We start from the raw sequence: 20012 nt of genomic DNA, 5'->3' as shown, positions 1-20012 counted from the left end.
CTCCTTACCCCCACCCAGCTGCCTCTCCCATCATGCACTGGTCCTGCTGCTCATAATCTGGCTTCAGCTGCCAGAGACTGTGGTCATGTTTGTGTGGGTTGCATCTGTGTGTGTGTGTGTGTGTGTGTGTGTGTGTGTGTGTGTCTGTGTGTGTGTGTGTGTGTGTGTGTGTGTGTGTGTGTGTGTGAGTGTATCATCTGTTTTGGACAAAGGCCATGTTGGCCAAAAGCTTATTTTGTGACAGTCTTTCTGTTGTGCATGTCTGTGACTCAGCATCTCCACAGTAAGATAATTTATTTGCATGCACTTTTGCCTTCGAGATGTAACAATTTATTGGATGAAACCTTAAATTAAGTATTTTGTCCATGGAGTTAGTCCAGTGCCACTTTTATAGAATGCTTAAACATCTGCGATACTCAACGGCCTGATTTACAGCACAAGTGCAAAGAAAGCATAGAAAAATTTTCACAGCCATATGCAGTAGCCAATAAGAGATGTATCCAGTAAGAGATCTAATATGGGAAGACATATGAGGTTATTAGCAATTATGGAGGATGTACCACAAATATATTATGTGATATTGTTGTTTTGGTTCATGTTAATGTCTTGCAGAATCCATTTACTAATGTTCACTAATTTCACCCATGCAATGCACTTGTGTGCAAAATATAGCTAATGTTGACAATTCATCATCGTTTCAAGTTGTAGAGAGCCAATGAGAGCATGATATGTGGCAGGCAATGACAATCTGTTAACCAAATACCTGATAATATTAATTCTGTGGATGACCTTTCACTTTCTTAAGGACAGATTGCTACTCACTGCACAGAGGAGGCACTGAGTTGCAGACAGGCATAACAATTAAGAATACAAGAAATATTTAAGCTTTTGGACAAAGTCCTTCTGAAGTAGTTCTCTCACACATTCACGCAACAGCTCACAAACACATGGCAACTGTCTCCAGATGTGTGACTCAGTGCCTTCTCTATGTGGAGAGTAGCAATTGACCCTTATTGCTTTTATTCCATCCTGGACTTTCCATTATTTGATTTTGTCTAACAGTTTCCCTTCCATCCCACAACCCAGAGTTGTCACCTCTGTTACTACTCTCTTCGCATTATATTACTAAGTGTCTGTTGCTTTCTTTCTCTACTTTCATGTGTTTTATTGTTATCTCCTGAACCACACATGCTGTGACTTCAGAGCCACCCTGTATCAATGGCCACATCCATGCACAACACTGTTACATGACTGCACAGATTGTAGATTTGTAGATGCAGTCTCTTATGTCCCACATTCTTTCTGCCAATATAATTATTCCTGAATTTTCACCTTCATGTATTTTCAAGTGATTTCCTGTACCCTTCTGTGCCGCACATACTACATTACACCCCTTGTCTAAAAAACCTTCTTCCCTTATTCAAGCACACAGCTTACTGACCTTTTTATCTGTTATTAAGGTAGTCAGGACTTAGTGCCTGGGTGATTATAATTGAAGTTCCAGTTTCAAAAAGTTGTATAAAAATAACCTTTGCTGAGAATGATCAAATTTGAATGGAATATTATCAATTAATGGTGAAATGTAATGGAAACAGAAAAACTTAACGAAAATTTTAGCACTAAATGGTGCTTTAGGCAGTAGAGTATGCAAAGTAAAAGACACGAGGTACACAGTTGTTCCTCAGTTTGGATCTGAGATGCTCAGCATGACTGTCTATCTCAATGAGAGATAACACACTGCTGGTAAATCTCTTTTAAAAGAATGGTGACTGTGCACCTAGTAGCTCTGCACAAGTACTGGGCACTCAAGGGTAAGAAAAAAGGCATTGGGCCAACGTTTGCCAAGGGTCTGGAGTAAATGGTTACTAAATTCAAAACCACAGGTTTGAAGTGCAGTGTGACAAGAGGAGGAAAACAATAATGATCCAATATCAGTAGATGGGGCCACAGCATTGCAGGAGAGGTCGAGCTGTGGTGCACAGAAATGCAGTGCATGGGGAATTGCCCAAACTTTGAGCACGGTGCATAAAATTCTATGAAATAGCCTGTATTGCTCTTTACACAAAGTTAACCATGTTAAGGAGGGCTTCGTTCTGCGGTATCAGCTACTATCTGGTTGCCGCAGTTTCAAATATGCATGCCCTTAGTTACACAACCGTGTTTACTGCAGCTGTGGCATGAGGGTGCTGCCATGAATGATTATGCCACTGCCAATGAGATGCAAGCATCGCCTCTCTGGAGCTCCAGCAGTGGGTGTACTTAGATTTGAACAGTCCTGCACTGAGCCCCCTTTTTTGTGTGTTTGCCAGCCAAATAACATTTACAGACTCCCATAGTGCCGGGGCTCGACATCTTTTGAATAGACATGGTACTAAAGAGTGAGAAATTTATAAATCTTTTTTCTCTGTGTATAGTATTTCTATGTTCAGATCTATTAATAGCAACTGACACTGTTAATACAGCAACAAAGTTATGTATTATTTTTACTATTTTATATTACATGTGGACTAAATTAATATTTGAATTCTGTGTTCACTAATGGCTTCTGTTGCTTGCTCTTGTATTCATTAAAGAACCACACAGAGTGCAAGGAAGACATAATACATGCTGACCCGCCACTAAGACAAATGTTTGCTCTAGTATGCCTTGCTGACATGAAAGAGGACAATGAATGGCCATGGAAATATTCTGTGGAAAGACAAAGTTATTTCCATCTCCAAGGACGTATCAATACATGGAATTGCAGAACATGGGCACACAAAAAGTAGCATATACAAGCTACTTCAAATCCATCATTAGGTATGGTATTGTTTTTTGGGGTAACTCGACAAACACAGTGCGGATACTAAAAATACAGAAAAAAATCATACGAAAGATGTGCACTGCAAATCACAAAGAGCCATGTCGACCATTATTTAGAAAACTTAAAATATTAACTCTGCCATCCTTATACATATATGAGATTATTATAATGTTGTACATCGGACATGAATTATTTGAGGGAAACCGTTTTGTCCATTCACATGATACCAGAAACAAACAAAAATTTATACTCCCCACGCACCACCTCAGACTGTATGCCCAGGGACCTCAATACATGGGAATGAAAATTTGTAATAAAGTAAAAGGGAACAAGTTCATGCAGATGAATTTAGGTTCACTTAAAAGAAAGCTATATGAGGTACTGACACTGAAGTGTTATTACTCAGTGGATGAATTCATGTGGGACAAACTGGAAATTTGAGCTGGGTACAATGTGTTATCCTTATAGTGTTGTTATTTATTGTAGTGCTATTATTTATTAATGTAAAAATCATTGTAATTGTTTTATAAATTTTTGACATGTCTCCTATATGCAAACCACATGGATTGCAAATGTACGTCATGAGATGGAAAATCTGCTTCCACATCAACGGATACCACTTCATTCTGCAAACATAAATGTGTGGTGCGAGTTAAGACCACGGTTCACCGTAGGGCCGCATTTCTTCAAGGAAGTGGGTCCCGCATTCCTGCATCTAATGTTACCTGTACTGTCATTAGCAAATGTTATGAGAGGTTTTTAAGCACCAACATCATTCCAGTCATTCAACAGTGTCAATGTGTGAGTAGGATCATTTCTATGCAAATTGGCGCTCCTCCGCACATTGGACAGCCAGTGAAACAGCTACTGCAGATAAATGTTGGACATGTTTGAATTATCAGCCGTCATTTCCTCACAGCCTGACAGTCCAGATCACCTAATCTGCTGGCCATGTGGGTAGTATGCCACGGGTTATCTGAAAGATACTGTATTCAGTGCTCTGATTAGGAATATGGCTGAGCTGAAGGCAACATTGCGCAGTGCATTCTGAACATGCGACTGGGGCACTTGATATGTTGAGAAACATGCTATTTGTCGATTTCAGTTTGTGGCAGAAGACAGTGGACAGCACATTGAACACGTCTTGTACCAGTCTCACAACAAATAAAAACTGATTTCATTTTCGCTCTTTATGTGGTTTTTGGCCTCAGGACAATTAAAAATCAATGTCATTGCTGCTTTTCATGCGATTTTTGTCTGAAAGACACTTAAAAAACTTATTTTTCCCATCCAATGTGATACGATGTTGCTGTGATGGATGGAGTTACCTCACTGCCAGTGCCACAACTGTTGAATGCCGAGCTTCTGTGGTCATTTACACTGCATATATACGGCTAGTCAAAAGTGCAACTGACAACACAGCCCTCATATTGTTATTCATCTGCCATATGTGACCGAACTTTACTATGTGAAGTGTCAGCGCCATCCAGTGGGAATTTTATTTTTGCGGCTGATCCCGGTGGAGGTTCGAGTCCTCCCTCGGGCATGGGTGTGTGTGTTTGTCCTTAGGATAATTTAAGTTAAGTAGTTTGTAAGCTTAGGGACTGATGACCTTAGCAGTTAAGTTCCATAAGATTTCACACACATCTGAACACGCAATTTTATTTTATTCGTTTTGTAGAACGTTTTCTCCTTCTTCGATAATATTCCGTTCAATTTGATGTCACTCTGAGCGGCGATATTTTTTTTTTTTTTTTTTTTTTTTACAAGATGTAACATCCAATTTATTTCATGGAATGTGCTAGATATCAAAATGAGGTTGTTATCTGATGCAGAGTCTTCAGTTTTGTATCGATTGAGAGGCTGATTTTTTTTTAAACAGGATGATATACCGTAGATTTTTCACGGCATTCGAAAGCGCTTAAAAGGCGTCCAAAGTGATATAATGTTCATTAATTTTGAGGTTGAAACTCTTCGCAGAAGAATGCGAGAAATATTCTATAAATGAAAGGCAAATCGTCCAGAATCGGCAACAGCGTTGCAAATTAGCTAATGCGAGGCTACGCCGTTGTATCAAGCCTTTCGACTAGTTACTTTTCTGCACTGCACAATTGACAGGAACTGTGCTGTCTATCGGCAAATCATTGCTGCTTCAATTTTTTTTTTTTTTTTTTTTTTTTTTTTTTCATCTGGACACGTACACCAATGAGCAGAAGTTGGACATGCTATTTTCATTCGGCGAATGACAAAGAAATGCTACAGAAACAGTACGGCAGTATGAGGATATCTATCCTGATCATCGCTGTCCGCCGTCCCAGGCTCTTGCCTAACAGATGACGAGGACAAATGCTGCAACTGACTGAGCACATGAAGAAGCTGTTTTTGCTACAACACTTATCAGTCTGGATGATGGCACGAGACATTTTGCCAAGGTATGTCGGCTCAGCCAGGCGAGTGTCATTCGCATCTTGCATCGGCTAAATTCCACCCGTATCACACCTCTCGATTTCGGACGTCGTGTAGAATTTGTCGGTTTGCTCTGCAGCGCCTTGCAGACGACTACATGATTATCCAACGCGTACTCTTTACCGGCGAAGCAATGAACCAAGATAACGTACATGTTTGTAACATGCACTGCTGGGCACTTGATAATCCACGCTGTGTTCGTCAGGTGCAACAACGACGACCTTGGAGCGTAAGCATATGATGCGACATTATAGTAAGTTCCATTGTGAGACCTTACTTCATCCCAGGTGTATCAAATGTAAATAATTACCGGTATTTACACTTTCTTATGAACATTCTAGCTGTTCTTCTAGAAGAGATACGGCTGGATAAGCGACACTGTGTATGTAGTTCCAACCAGGGCTTAATTACTAAAATTTTATGTTCCTGAACGCACCACTTCAACCACACAACCCCTCCCCCCCCTTCCTTCGCCATAAAAATCGCAAATTTCGATTTTTGGAAACTTGTGATAAAACGTACTATATCAGTATTTTTCAGTTCTTGCACGACTGTCACTTTGTATAGGAAAAGTTCTAATTTTTTCCTTACAGCTGTGTGGGTCCTTCCGACACTAAAATCGATTTGCAGGGGCGAGTTTTCTTACTGACTTGTTCGGACTCATGGACACTTTACCGGAAATATCGAGTAGTTTATCCTCAGACAAAACGCTAGGACGACGACTTCTCGGTGCATCTGTCACTGAACCCGTACTTCGAAATTTGTTAATCAAATCTGGCACAGTATCGCGATGTGAGAATTTTGTCTCCGGGAAAACTGAATTAAATGTTTGACGAACTGAAACTGTGTATTTACCGCCAGCTTTGAACAATTGTTCGACTAAAAACACACGTTCTTCGATGGTTAGCATTTTAACAGTGACAAAAACGAAACAATCGAACAAAGGAACTAAACTTAAACGTTCACGTCAACACGTAACGACACACACCAACGATACTACTGACGCTGGCTGAGATAAACGAAACAGTTTAATGGTGGGAGAATCCACTTGAAGGGAAGTAACTCAGGCAGGCAGTAACACGTCACGCGCGGCTAACGATCATACGGCACTGCGGAGACTTTTTGAACACCCCGCCCACAGCACATGACTGCCACTGAAGCACAGATAGTGCACTTTTTGTTTGCAGGTACATAAGAGTGACGTTGATCTGTGTCGTATTTTCTGTTGATGGAGCACGTATGTTTCATCATGGTGGGAGTAGAATAAACAAGAATGCAACCATTTTGCTTGCACTGTGCAAACGACGTATGTTTTCCTTCTGCTTTGTACGAAACAGCAACGAACTTTTTCTCATGTCACGCTTTCTCTTCTGGAGCACGTTCGAAATTACGTACACTCTGTCGGGCAATTTTCGTTCTACATCCTCAACAGTCTCAGAAAGCACAGCTTCGTCGCAGTCGGTCATTTTCACCCTGTCAGTGCTACATAACACAGCAAGGGCGTGCACTCAGCTTGTGTATTACGTCACGAACCTGCACGCTTCAGGAAGAGGGAAAGAGTCGGCAAGTATGAAGCGATCGCAGTGCGGTCTTCTCAGACTCATCGTACTCGCGGAACTACGGTGGCAGCAAAGGTAGCGGAGATGAAAGCGGCGCCTTCATTTCTAGTACACGCAACCCACAATGTTGGATTCGTACCCGCTGTTTCTCATGTTTAGCACCCATCGCAGCTTAGCACACAAATACGCTCGTAGTTCAGAGTTATCTTACAGTGAATACTGTGTCGTACTAGACAAACAGCAAATGTGTTGGTGTCAGGGATATCACTGGTAGTTTCAGGTACAATAGATTTTGAGTACCCTTAGTCTCTAGCCCCTCCTCAATCCCCCTCCACCAGTCCCAAAAAAGTAAACCAGTTTAATTTGTATTTGGTATATTCCTGGAACTGTATTGCAGCAAGACAATTTATTGATTACTACACTCCTGGAAATTGAAATAAGAACACCGTGAATTCATTGTCCCAGGAAGGGGAAACTTTATTGACACATTCCTGGGGTCAGATACATCACATGATCACACTGACAGAACCACAGGCACTTAGACACAGGCAACAGAGCATGCACAATGTCGGCACTAGTACAGTGTATATCCACCTTTCGCAGCAATGCACGCTGCTATTCTCCCATGGAGACGATCGTAGAGATGCTGGATGTAGTCCTGAGGAACGGCTTGCCATGCCATTTCCACCTGGCGCCTCAGTTGGACCAGCGTTCGTGCTGGACGTGCAGACCGCGTGAGACGACGCTTCAGCCAGTCCCAAACATGCTCAATGGGGGACAGATCCGGAGATCTTGCTGGTCAGGGTAGTTGACTTACACCTTCTACAGCACGTTGGGTGGCACGGGATACATGCGAACGTGCATTGTCCTGTTGGAACAGCAAGTTCCCTTGCCGGTCTAGGAATGGTAGAACTATGGGTTCGATGACGGTTTGGATGTACCGTGCACTATTCAGTGTCCCCTCGACGATCACCAGAGGTGTACGGCCAGTGTAGGAGATCGCTCCCCACACCATGATGCTGGGTGGTGGCCCTGTGTGCCTCGGTCGTATGCAGTCCTGATTGTGGCGCTCACCTGCACGGCGCCAAACACGCATACGACCATCGTAGGCACCAAGGCAGAAGCGACTCTCACCGCTGAAGACGACACGTCTCAATTCGTCCCTCCATTGACGCTTGTCGCGACACCACTGGAGGCGGGCTGCACGATGTTGGGGCGTGAGCGGAAGACGGCCTAACGGTGTGCGGGACCGTAGCCCAGCTTCATGGAGACGGTTGCGAATGGTCCTCGCCGATACCCCAGGAGCAACAGTGTCCCTAATTTGCTGGGAAGTGGCGGTGCGGTCCCCTACGGCACTGCGTAGGATCCTACGGTCTTGGCGTGCATCCGTGAGTCGCTGCGGTCCGGTCCCAGGTCGACGGGCACGTGCACCTTCCGCCGACCACTGGCGACAACATCGATGTACTGTGGAGACCTCACGCCCCACGTGTTGAGCAATTCGGCGGCCTCCCGCATGCCCACTATACGCCCTCACTCAAAGTCCGTCAACTGCACATACGATTCACGTCCACGTTGTCGCGGCATACTACCAGTGTTAAAGACTGCGATGGAGCTCCGTATGCCACGGCAAACTGGCTGACACTGACGGCGGCGGTGCACAAATGCTGCGCAGCTAGCGCCATTCGACGGCCAACACCGTGGTTCTTGGTGTGTCCGCTGTGCCGTGCGTGTGATCATTGCTTGTACAGCCCTCTCGCAGTGTCCGGAGCAAGTATGGTAGGTCTGACACACCGGTGTCAATGTGTTCTTTTTTCCATTTCCAGGAGTGTATATGGGAGGCTCATGTCTGCAGTTGAGCATATACGATACTCTCGCATGCAGTAACCAATCACTTTCTCACTGCTGTCATACAACACTGTGAATTTAGATTAACGTAATCTATCCCACACCCAGTGCTCCTTTTATTCTATTCCTCAACATAGTTTCGCTCTGCCTGCAGCTTGAGAAAATATTTACTTAGCTTATTAATAGAAACCATCACACGAAAGCCCACGTACAATGTCGAGAAAAGTTTAGACTCATTACAGTACGCTCATAAGCACTGAAGGAGTCAGTCATCTCGCAATCCATATGTGAATGGGATGGGAAGAAAACCTAATATGTGGTAGGGTCTGGAATGGCAAGTAACCTCATCTATGCACCTCACACTGGTTTTATATATATAGTTGCAGTGTTACAAGACATACACTTCGTGGATCTTTTATGTCTCTTCTATGGTGACAAAACTCTTATAAGCTTTACCCTTAATGAAGGAGAGTTCTGATCCAACAAAATTACAACTAGACTGTCCTTGAAATTCATTCTGTCCAGAAATTAGTAGGTCTGCTGAGGAAACACTATAGAGTATAACAGAAACCTGACCATTCTGAGGCTTAGTGCCACGAGAAGATAACTTGTTACTTACAATCGTCAACTGTGCATCAAAGTTGTATTCATCATCTTCTTCCATGGAGTAGAGTGGTGAATGATGGTTGACTGCTGGCTCAAATGCGGAATGATAGTCGTAGCTCAGGATGTTCATGAAGTCCAGATGCCTGTTGGACAGATATTTTGTGATGTTGTGCTGGCTTTTATAATATTGTAATACATCGCTTCAAATTCCTACATTAGTAGGTGCTTCTCAAAGTTCTTTATGACTACAATTTGGAGATGACAAGAATATTCTTTCCTACTGTTAACTGTAAACAGAGATTGTTCTGCATACGTAGATATGGAAATTATTTTAGTTTATTGGATCCATCATAGTACTTGGAGAAGGGTGAATACCATCTCTTCTCCCCCCCCCCTTCCCGCCCCTCCTCCCCACTCCCCGCCCACAGGAGAAGATAAAAATAACAATTCAGTCATAACGAATGCTTAGCCAACTCTCCACATGGCTGTGCGATCTTGCACAGCCGCGTGAGCAATGATTCTCTCCTCTCGAGCGCTAGACACGTGGGACCCTGCACAGTGTTAAGGATGGGCCCCCTGAATCTGCCGAGTTCATATTCATGCGATACTCAAGGGACCACGACTGATGCGAGCAGCAATATTGCAGAACGACTAACTGCACTCTAGATAGACTACTGTCAAATTCTATGTGCTTGTAGCTGTTCCTGCTTGTTACATCAGGCACAACATGATTTTATCACAAACAAACAACAGTCGCCGGCCGCGGTGGTCTCGCGGTTCTAGGCGCGCAGTCCGGAACCGTGCGACTGCTACGGTCGCAGGTTCGAATCCTGCCTCGGGCATGGATGTGTGTGATGTCCTTAGGTTAGTTAGGTTTAAGTAACTCTAAGTTCTAGGGGACTAATGACCACAGCAGTTGAGTCCCATAGTGCTCAGAGCCAAACAACAGTCGAATGCGATTACTGAATGAGAAACCCGCTACATAATCTTTACCTACAGAAGCCTACTTTATGTGGCTGTACTGAAAGGATAATCATTTTTGTACCTCAGAATTCCAGTTTGACATTTTTCGCATGCCGTCTTTATGGTATTGCAATTTTAATGCCCAGCTGTATATATTGAGACCATTATAAATCATAGTGACAGTACATCTGGACATATATAGCATATCGGTGAACATACTTCATACGATTATGTGACAATGTGGTGCAGTGTCGAATAAATTTTGAAAATCTATGACTAATTACTTGTATTTTGCACAACCTAACTAAAGGTTTGTATTCATATTGTCCAGATATTCTCGACTGCAAGGAAAGACACGGGGTCGTAACTGTCGAATTATTACTCCTTAAAAATTGAAGAGGATCCTGTAGAGGCCGAGATCCCGAGATTCAACACGGTAACAGAAAACAATACTTTCCTCCAGTTTTATGTCGTTTCCTTATAGCCTGATCGCTTCACTTGATATTGTCATCACCCAGGTGCACATTCAGGATTCGATTCCGGAGGTGTTGGGGAACAGTTATTCATTCTATCCCATCAACACCTCAAAAGATGTGTAAAGACAGAGTATTGCTCTGTAAGCATTTAGAATTCGGTTTTTGCTTTTAAAGTCCTGTCTCATACATTTACATTCATGGCATGCACTACACATTTTGAGTAATGACTAATGCAATATGGTGGCTTAAGCCATTTTAACCCTTCATCCGTGAAGATGGTCCAAGACCAAAACAGGTATAATTTGGTTATAAAATAAATAAATAAAAAATTAAAACAGCTGATGGTTCCAATGTGCATTTTATACACCAAAAATGTAATTTCCCCTTGACCCTACACTTAACATGCCACAGATGCCTCGGATTGTAATAATGACAACAATGAAATATATTTAATGCTTTGATATAATCATAATAATTGGTTTTCAACAGTGTTTAGTACAGTACTTCGGCTCTTTTATGATCCCTACGACTCCCCCTCGGATCCACGACCGCTAGCACCACGGTACAATCATTTTGTAACTTAATGTAGACGTTAAGTGCACTACTGGCCATTAAAATTGCTACACCACGAAGATGACGTGCTACAGACGCGAAATTTTACCGACAGGAAGAAGATGCTGTGATATGCAAATTATTAGCTTTTCAGAGAATTCACTCACGGTTGGTGCCGGTGGCGACACCTACAACGTGCTGACATGAGGAAAGTTTCCAACCGATTTCTCATACACAAACAGCAGTAGACCGGCGTTTCATGGTGAAACGTTGTTGTGATGTCTCGTGTAAAGAGGAGAAATGCATACCATCACGTTTCCGACTTTGATAAAGGTCGTATTGTAGCCTATCGCGATTGCGGTTTATCGTATCGCGACATTGCTGCTCGGATTGGTCGAGATCCAATGACAGTTAGTAGAATATGGAATCGGTGGGTTCAGGAGGGTATTACGGAACGCCGTGCTGGATCCCAACGGCCTCGCTTCACTAGCAGTCGAGATGACAAGCATCTTATCCGCATGGCATCCGGATCGTGCAGCCACGCCTCGATCTCTGAGTCAACAGATGCGGACGTTTGCAAGACAACAGGAATCTGCACGAACAACGTTTGCAGCAGCATGGACTATCAGCTCGGAGACCATGGCTGCGGTAACCCTTGACGCTGCAACACAGACCGAGGCGCCTGCGATGGTGTACTCAACAACGAACCTGGGTGCACGAAAACGTCATTTTTTCGGACGAATCCAGGTTCTGTTTCCAGCATCATGATGGTCGCATCCGTGTTTGGCGACATGTGAACGCACATTGGAAACGTGTATTCGTCATCGCCATACTGGCGTATCACCAGGCGTGATGACATGGGGTGCCATTGGTTACACGTCTCGGTCACCTCTTCTTCGCAGTGACGGCACTTTGAAAAATGTACGTTACATTTCAGATGTGTTACGACCCGTCGCTCTACCATTCATTCGATCTCTGCGAAACCCTACATTTCGGCAGGATAATGCACGACCTCATGTTGCAGGTCCTGCACGGGCATTTCTGGATACAGAAAATGTTCGACACCTGCCTTGGACAGCACATTCTCCAGGTCTCTCAACAACTGAAAACGTCTGGCCAATGGTGGCCGAGCTACTGGATCGTCACATTACGCCAGTCACTACTCTTGATGAACTGTGGTATCGTGTTGATGTTGCATGGGCAGCTGTACCTGTACATGCCACTCAATCTCTGTTTGACTCAATGCTCAGGCGTTTCAAGGCCGTTATTACGGCCAGAGGTGGTTGTTCTGGGTACTGATTTCTCAGGATCTATGCACCCAAATGGCGTGAAAATGTAGTCGCATGTCAGTTCTAGTATAATATATTTGTCCAATGAATACCCGTTTATCATGTGCATTTCTTCTTGGCGCACCAATTTTAATGGCCAGTACTGTAGTCACCAGCATTGTTTATAATCCGTTGCCAGCGATGTGGAAGTTGTAGGATATTCTTAGCAGTGCCATTTGTGTTGACAGCTCGAGCGGCGCGGTCTAATGCCCGACGAATTTGTAGCAGTTCTGAAGCGAATGACGTGAAGTGTTTCCTTCACTTTAGAAATCGAGTTGTACTCACGAGCGCGCAAGTCAGGGGAGTGCAATAGGTGGTATAGCACTTAGCAGCCCCATCAGTCAAACAAACCAGTAACAGCTTGTACTGTACATGCTTCAGCATTGTACTGCAAAACGATGGTCAGGTCATGCAGAACGTGTAATCACTTCTGTCTCTAAGCTGGTCGTAGGCGGTGGTAAAAAATGAACAGCATAGAGAGAGAAGTGATGACACTTTCTGCAAGACCTGACCATCGTTTTGCAGGACAATGCTCAAGCACGTACAGTGCAAGCTATTATTGACTTGTTTGACTGATGGGCTCCTAAGTGCTATACCTCCTGGCATTCGCTTCAGAACTGCTACAAATTCGTCGGGCAATAGACCGCGCAGCTCAAACTGTCAACACAACTGGCACTGCTAAGAGTATCCTACGACTTCCACATCGCTGGCAACGGGTTATGCACAATGCTGGTGACTACTTTGAAGGTCAGTAAAACTTTGAAACATGTATCTATTTTGTACGAGCTGTAAATAAATAGTTGCCACTATTAAAGTTCCAACCCTCCTTTACGGAACACTTATTATGATGATTAAGTAAGTGGCCATTTGGCCAGACGGTGTGACCGAGCGGTTCTAGGCGCTTTAGTCTGGAACCGAGCGACCGCTACGGCCGCATGTTCGAATCCTGTCTCGACCATAGGTGTGTGTGATGTCTTTAGGTTAGTTAGGTTTAAGTAGTTCTATGTTCTAGGGGACTGATGACCTCAGCTGTTAAGTCCCATAGTGCTGAGAGCCATTTGAGCCATTCACTGGCCATTTCCCCGAGTATTAAGTTCGTGACACTATGCTGGTTTATCAAACTAGCAATATATCGTCCTTCAATACTGAAAACTTGGTTCAGAAGAATTAGATATGATTGTTGCTCATCGGCCATCTTTTGCTTCCCTATGCTCCTCTATCCAATAATTTGGTCATTAAATAACTTAAGACTCAACGAAGACAACACACTAAAACTAGGTTTTGATAACGTAGAACTGGTGACATTTAGGCAAAAGGTTTGTTACGAATCAGTATCCTCGACAGCTTTGAGGTTTGAATGTGGTTTTTTGACTGTTATGTATTCGTAGAGTTTAAGTATGAAAAAAACGAGTGTTAGAAGTAAACAGTGTTAACTGACTCATTATTTTTATATAACACCAACATAAACATGTGAGATTTATCTGTTCGATCGTGACATTGATATTATACAGGGTGGTCCATTGAGCGTCACGGGGCCCAATATCTCACGAAATAAGCATCAAACGAAAAAACTACAAAGAACGAAACTTGTCTAGCTTGAAGGAGGAACCCAGATGGCGCTGTGGCTGGCCCGCTAGATGGCGCTGGCATAGGTCAAACGGATATCAATTGCGTTTTCTTAAATAGGAACTCCCATTTTTATTAGATATTCGTGTAGTACGTAAAGAAATATGAACGTTTTAGTTGGACCACTTTTTTCGTTTTGTGATAGATGGCGCTGTAATGGTCACAAACATATGGCTCACAAATTTAGACGAACAGATGGTAACAGGTAGGTTTTTTAAATTAAAATACAGAACGTAGGTACGTTTGAACATTTTATTTCGGTTGTTCCAACGTGATACATGTACCTTTGTTAACTTATCATTTCTGAGAACGCATGCTGTTACAGCGTGATTACCTGTAAATACAACATTAATGCAATAACTGCTCAAAATGATGTCCTTCAGCCTCAATGCATTTGGGAATACGTGTAACGACATTCCTCTCAACAGCGAGTAGTTCGCCTTCCGTAATGTTCGAACATGCATTGACAAAGCGCTGACGCATGTTGTCAGGCGTTGTTGGTCTATCACGAACGCAAATATCCTTCAACTTTCCCCACAGAAAGAAATCTGGAGACATCAGATACGGTGAACGTGCGGGCCATGGTATGGTGCTTCGACGACCAAACCACCTGTCATGAAATATGCTATTCAATACCGCTTCAACCGCACGCGAGCTATGTGCCGGACATCCATCATGTTGGAAGTACATCGCCATTCTGTCATGCAGTGAAACATCTCGTAGTAACATCGGTAGAACATAACGTAGGAAATCAGCATACATTGCACCATTTAGATTGCCATCGATAAAGTGGGGGCCAATTATCCTTCCTCCCATAATGCCGCATCATACATTAACCCGTCAAGGTCGCTGATGTTCCACTTGTCGCAGCCATAGTGGATTTTCCGTTGCCCAATAGCGCATATTATGCCGGTTTACGTTACCGCTGTTGGTGAATGACGCTTCGTCGCTAAATAGGACGCGTGCAAAAAATCTGTCATCGTCCCGTAATTTCTCTTGTGCTCAGTGGCAGAACTGTACACGACGTTCAAAGTGATCGCCATGCAATTCCTGGTGCGCAGAATTATGGTACGGGTGCATTCGATGTTCACGTTTTTGAGATTCCCGATTCTCGCGCAGTTTGTCTGCTACTGATGTGTGGATTATCCGCGACAGCAGCTAAAACACCTACTTGGGCATCATCATTTGTTGCAGGTCGTGACTGACGTTTCACATGTGGCTAAACATTTCCTGTTTCCTTAAATTACGTAACTATCCGGCGACCGGTCCGGACACTTGGATGATGACGTCCAGGATACCGAAAATACATAGCACACGCCCGTTGGGCATTTTGATCACAATATCCATACATCAACACAATATCGACGTTTTCCGCAAATGGTAAAGGGTCCATTTTAACATCGGTAATGTATCACGAAGCAAATACCGTCCGCACTGGCGGAATGTTACGTGATACCACGTACTTATATGTTTTTGCCTATTACAGCCCCATCTATCACAAAGCGAATAAACTGGTCCACCTAAAACATTCGTATTTCTTTACGTACTTCACGAATATGTAATAAAAATATGGGTTCCTATTTTCAAAAAACGCAGTTGATACCCGAGTGACCTATGGCAGCGCCATCAAGCGGGCCAACCATAGCGCCATCTGGTTTCCCCCTTGAAGCTATACGAGTTTTGTTCTTTGTAGTTTTTTTGTTTGATGCTTATTTCGTGAGACATTTGGCCCGGTCACTATCAATGGACCACCCTGTATATCCATCATCGTTATAAAAACAAGAATCTTAATTGATTTTCTATGTAAAATGTAAGGAGAAGGAGATGAGCGTTTAACGTCCCGTCGACAAGTAGGTCATTAGAGATGGAGCACAAGTTCGTATTAGGGAAGGAGAGGGAGCGAAATCGGCCGTGCCCTTTCTGAGGAACCATCCTTGCATTTGCATGAAGCGATTTAGGGGAATTGCGTAAAACTTAAATCATGATGGCCGGATGCGGAATGAACCGTCATCCCGAATGCGAGTCCAGTGTCAAACTTTCTGGGGTATTGGTTGATGTGTAACTCGTAGCACTCTGTGCAGGATATGATCAATAATATGGAAGTTTTTCTCATTCTACTGAAAGGGAGGTTTCTCGTTGATGAGAAGACACTGAAAAATGTCGTAAGTAGAAGAATGCGACAGAGCGAATCCTGAAAGAACAATGAGAGTTCAGTCAGGATCTTTATTTTAAAGTTTTTCATTAATTGCCCCTGACAATGAATATTTTCGTATATCTGATTCAGCTAAAGAACTGAGCAAGTTTCGGCTGTAGGTCGTGCGAACTACAGCTAACTCACACATTTTACTAAAAGCGTTTGCAGTTCTACGTATGTAAATTACCGGCTTACTTCCGGGAAATAAAGTGTCTCAACAACGACAAGGAATCAAAATATCACGAGCTATGTTTAACTTGGGATACCTATCAGCTGTGTGGCTGAGGCTGTGCTTGCGGCATGATCGCCTTGCACAGAACATTCCAGACAAGAAAATGCGCGCCAACAGCAAATCCGACACGATTTGTAAAACTACGAGAAGCTGCGCAAAGCAGGCAGAAAGGAACAAAAAGTGCCTCGGAAGGGGAAATCACTCAAAGAACCGGAACCTCACCCCAGTACACGCTCAGCCATAATTACGTGAAAGTTATGGGACTCTGTTGCTATTACAGTCCTTAAGTTAATTACTCTACATGTGATCTTCTCAACTTTTCGGTCAAATTCTTTCAAAGAGATGTATTTCTCTGAATTACAATTTATTGTGGGTTATGCTGAAACAATATACGATGGCGAGTCAAATGAAAACTTTAAATTTGTAATAACACATCGAAATTTCGCGTCGTTATCCTGCAAATTGGTAAGCGTGCTACAAACAGCGTGTAGAATGGCCTGTACGTGGCAGCATAATGCAGATGCACACATACCGTCGCAGTATCAGTATAAAGATGGCCGCCCCACTTGCGACTTGCACCAGGGAAGAATAGTGTTCTGTTATTCGGTTTTTGCGTAGTGAAGATGTGAAACCTATTGAAATTCATCGACGAATGAAGGTTCAGTACGGTGATGCATGTTTGTCACAGCAGCAAGTCTACGAATGGAGTAGGAAGTTTGCAAATGGTGTGACTTCAGTGGAAGATGCTCCTCGTCCAGGCCAGACAGAACGAGTTGTGACTCCACAGAACATTGCAGCAGTTGAAGCCATAGTGAAGAAAAACCGCCGGGTGACACTAACGACATTGCAGCATGTTTACAGATTAGTCGTGGGTCAGCACACCACATTGTGCATGATGTGCTCCAGTTTCACAAAGTGTCTGCAAGATGGATGCCACGGCAGCTGACTCCTGAAATGAGAGAACGACGTGTTGATGCTTGTGAAGAACTTCTTCGGCGCTTTGAACGAGAAGGTGATGGTTTCCTTGCAAGAATCGTTACTGGGGACAAAACCTGGGTTCACTTCCACCAACCAGAAACGAAGAGAGCGAGCAAGGAATGGCGTCATTCCTCATCACCACGTGATATCCACATGTTTGGACCACTCAAAGACGTAATGGGAGGAAAGAAATTACGTTCTGATGAAAAGATACACAACATGGTGCGTTAGTGGTTGCGCGGACTACCAAAAGAATTCTTTTCTAAAGGAATTTATGGAATTTGTAAGCGCTGGAAGACTTGCATTGAGCGTGGGGGAGATTATGTTGACAAGTGATACAGCTTTGTACCACTTCTGCACAGTAAATAATATTTTAAAAAATATGTAAGGTTTTCATTTGACTCACCCTCGTACTAACCATTAATGTACACAAATAATACTAAAACATTTTATACGTTTTTGTTGTTGTTATTAATCAAGTCCTAGGGATCTTTGGTATGTTAAAAGAGGGAGATGACAGCCACTTATATTGGAGAGGCAGGGAGGAGCAAGTAAAAAAGTGTGACCCACTACAACTTTACAGCTTCCTCAATATACAGATCGAGTAGCATTGAAGGTAGCCTATAATGATAAAATAGGTTTTACAAAGTGCATTTTTCGTAACATATTGAATGACAATTGCAAAAAAATGTTGCGTGAGATGGCTTTTTACCAAAGTGCTAAGATTCAGTACACTAAAACCCCAAGAATAAGCTACATTCATTAAAAATGCCGTTTGATTATCGGCCTTTGAAACTTGACTGAGAACTTGTCTACCGCGTATGTGAGGCAACTCACTTGTTCATGGAAGCGATGTCGAAGCCCTTGTCGATGTACTCGATACCCGCCGGTACCGCCATTGTCAGCAGCAGACGAGGGCGGCCCGTTTTCTCGGACTCGCGATCGAACTCTTCTCTAAGTTCCTGTAACAAAGCAAATCACACCAGCAATGACAACAGAGTGACTCATTTTAGTACTTATATCAAAAGACAATAAACAACCCGTATAAAAAACACCGCTTCTAGCTTGGATAATGGAGAGGAACTGATCCACAACTTTCTTCTTTTTTCCATATGCAGCTGAAGACGGGATGTCGTTTGCTACGTTTCACTTGCTGTTTCAAATAATACCAGACAAATTGTATTCTATGGGTGATGTGGCGGGCTAGTAAATGTGCGATGTGACGTTTCAGGCTGCTTTGTGAACACGGCTGTCATCATCTCTTGGTTCAAATGGCTCTGAGCACTATGCGACTTAACTTCGGAGGTCATCAGTCGCCTAGAACTTAGAACTAATTGAACCTAACTAACCTGAGGACATCACACACATCCATGCCCGAGGCAGGATTCGAACCAGCGACCGTAGCGGTCGCTCGGTTCCAGACTGTAGCGCCTAGAACCGCACGGCCACTCCGGCCGGCCATCATCTCTGAAGACGGAACTGTCCACAGCACACTCACCACGATTTATAAGCACCGATAACACTTCGCTGAAATAAACATCCTTGTTCATCTTAACGATATTCTGAATGAGTGGCCCAAGTCACGATACGAAGAAGAAACCTAAAACGACACAAAACCATCTTCAGGTTAAACCACACCTTGCATCGTTTCAAAAGAGGAAATATCGCGATTCATCAGGCTACACTTCACGTCTCCAGTAAGGTAATGCCCACTTTTTGTGTCGCTAGACCCACTGAAGGCACGTAGCTTCACGTGTCCCTGTGAGCACTGGTGGCGTTATTCGAGGTACATGGCTAAAAATATCCGTTGCATGCAGACTCCTTCGCAATGTTGCCTCGGAAACTGGTGTAGTGGACCTACATTCAAAAATGGTTCAAATGGCTCTGAGCATTATGGAACTTAATTCTGAGGTCATCAGTCCCCTATAACTTAGAACTCCTTAAACCTAACTAACCTAGAGACATCACATACATCCATGCCCCAGGCAGGATTCGAACCTGCGACCGTAGCGGTCTCGCGGTTCCAGACTGTAGCGCCTAGAACCGCTTGGCCATCCCGGCCGGCTGGACCTACATTCCCTGGCAGCAACAATTCTTGTAGGATTTGAAACCAACTGTCATTGACGAGGTGTGACACTCGTCTCCGAATCACGTCGATTAGCATCTTTTGATGACCACTGTTTATTCACAATGTCCCATGACTGCGAATGCAGATACGTTGGACAGTCTACAACATATCGGGTAACTTCATTCACTATGTGGTCATGGTCACGTCTAAACTCGATAGTATATTTCTGCCATTCTGTCACGTCTGTACATAGAGCCATGTTACTGCTCTACTGGCTCATATCAAGTCATCGGTGGAGGGTCACACGAGCACCTGC

General features: G+C 43.5%; 1 protein-coding gene across 1 annotated transcript in view; it reads right to left on the bottom strand.

The window, feature by feature from the left end:
• LOC126297427 (uncharacterized) overlaps window positions 1-20012 on the bottom strand; it is a 479132-nt gene that overhangs the window by 146494 nt on the left and 312626 nt on the right. Inside the window, exons 5-6 of the mRNA XM_049988246.1 lie at window positions 18466-18590; window positions 9293-9422 (exon numbers count right to left, since the gene is read on the bottom strand). Of these exons, the coding sequence (XP_049844203.1) occupies window positions 9293-9422; window positions 18466-18590 (255 nt within the window). The remainder of the gene's footprint in view (window positions 1-9292; window positions 9423-18465; window positions 18591-20012) is intronic.

This window comes from Schistocerca gregaria, chromosome X (assembly GCF_023897955.1).
Source record: "Schistocerca gregaria isolate iqSchGreg1 chromosome X, iqSchGreg1.2, whole genome shotgun sequence".
NCBI lineage: Eukaryota > Metazoa > Arthropoda > Insecta > Orthoptera > Acrididae > Schistocerca > Schistocerca gregaria.
Note: the sequence above shows the minus strand (reverse complement) of the source record. Positions and strands in the feature narration are given on the sequence as shown.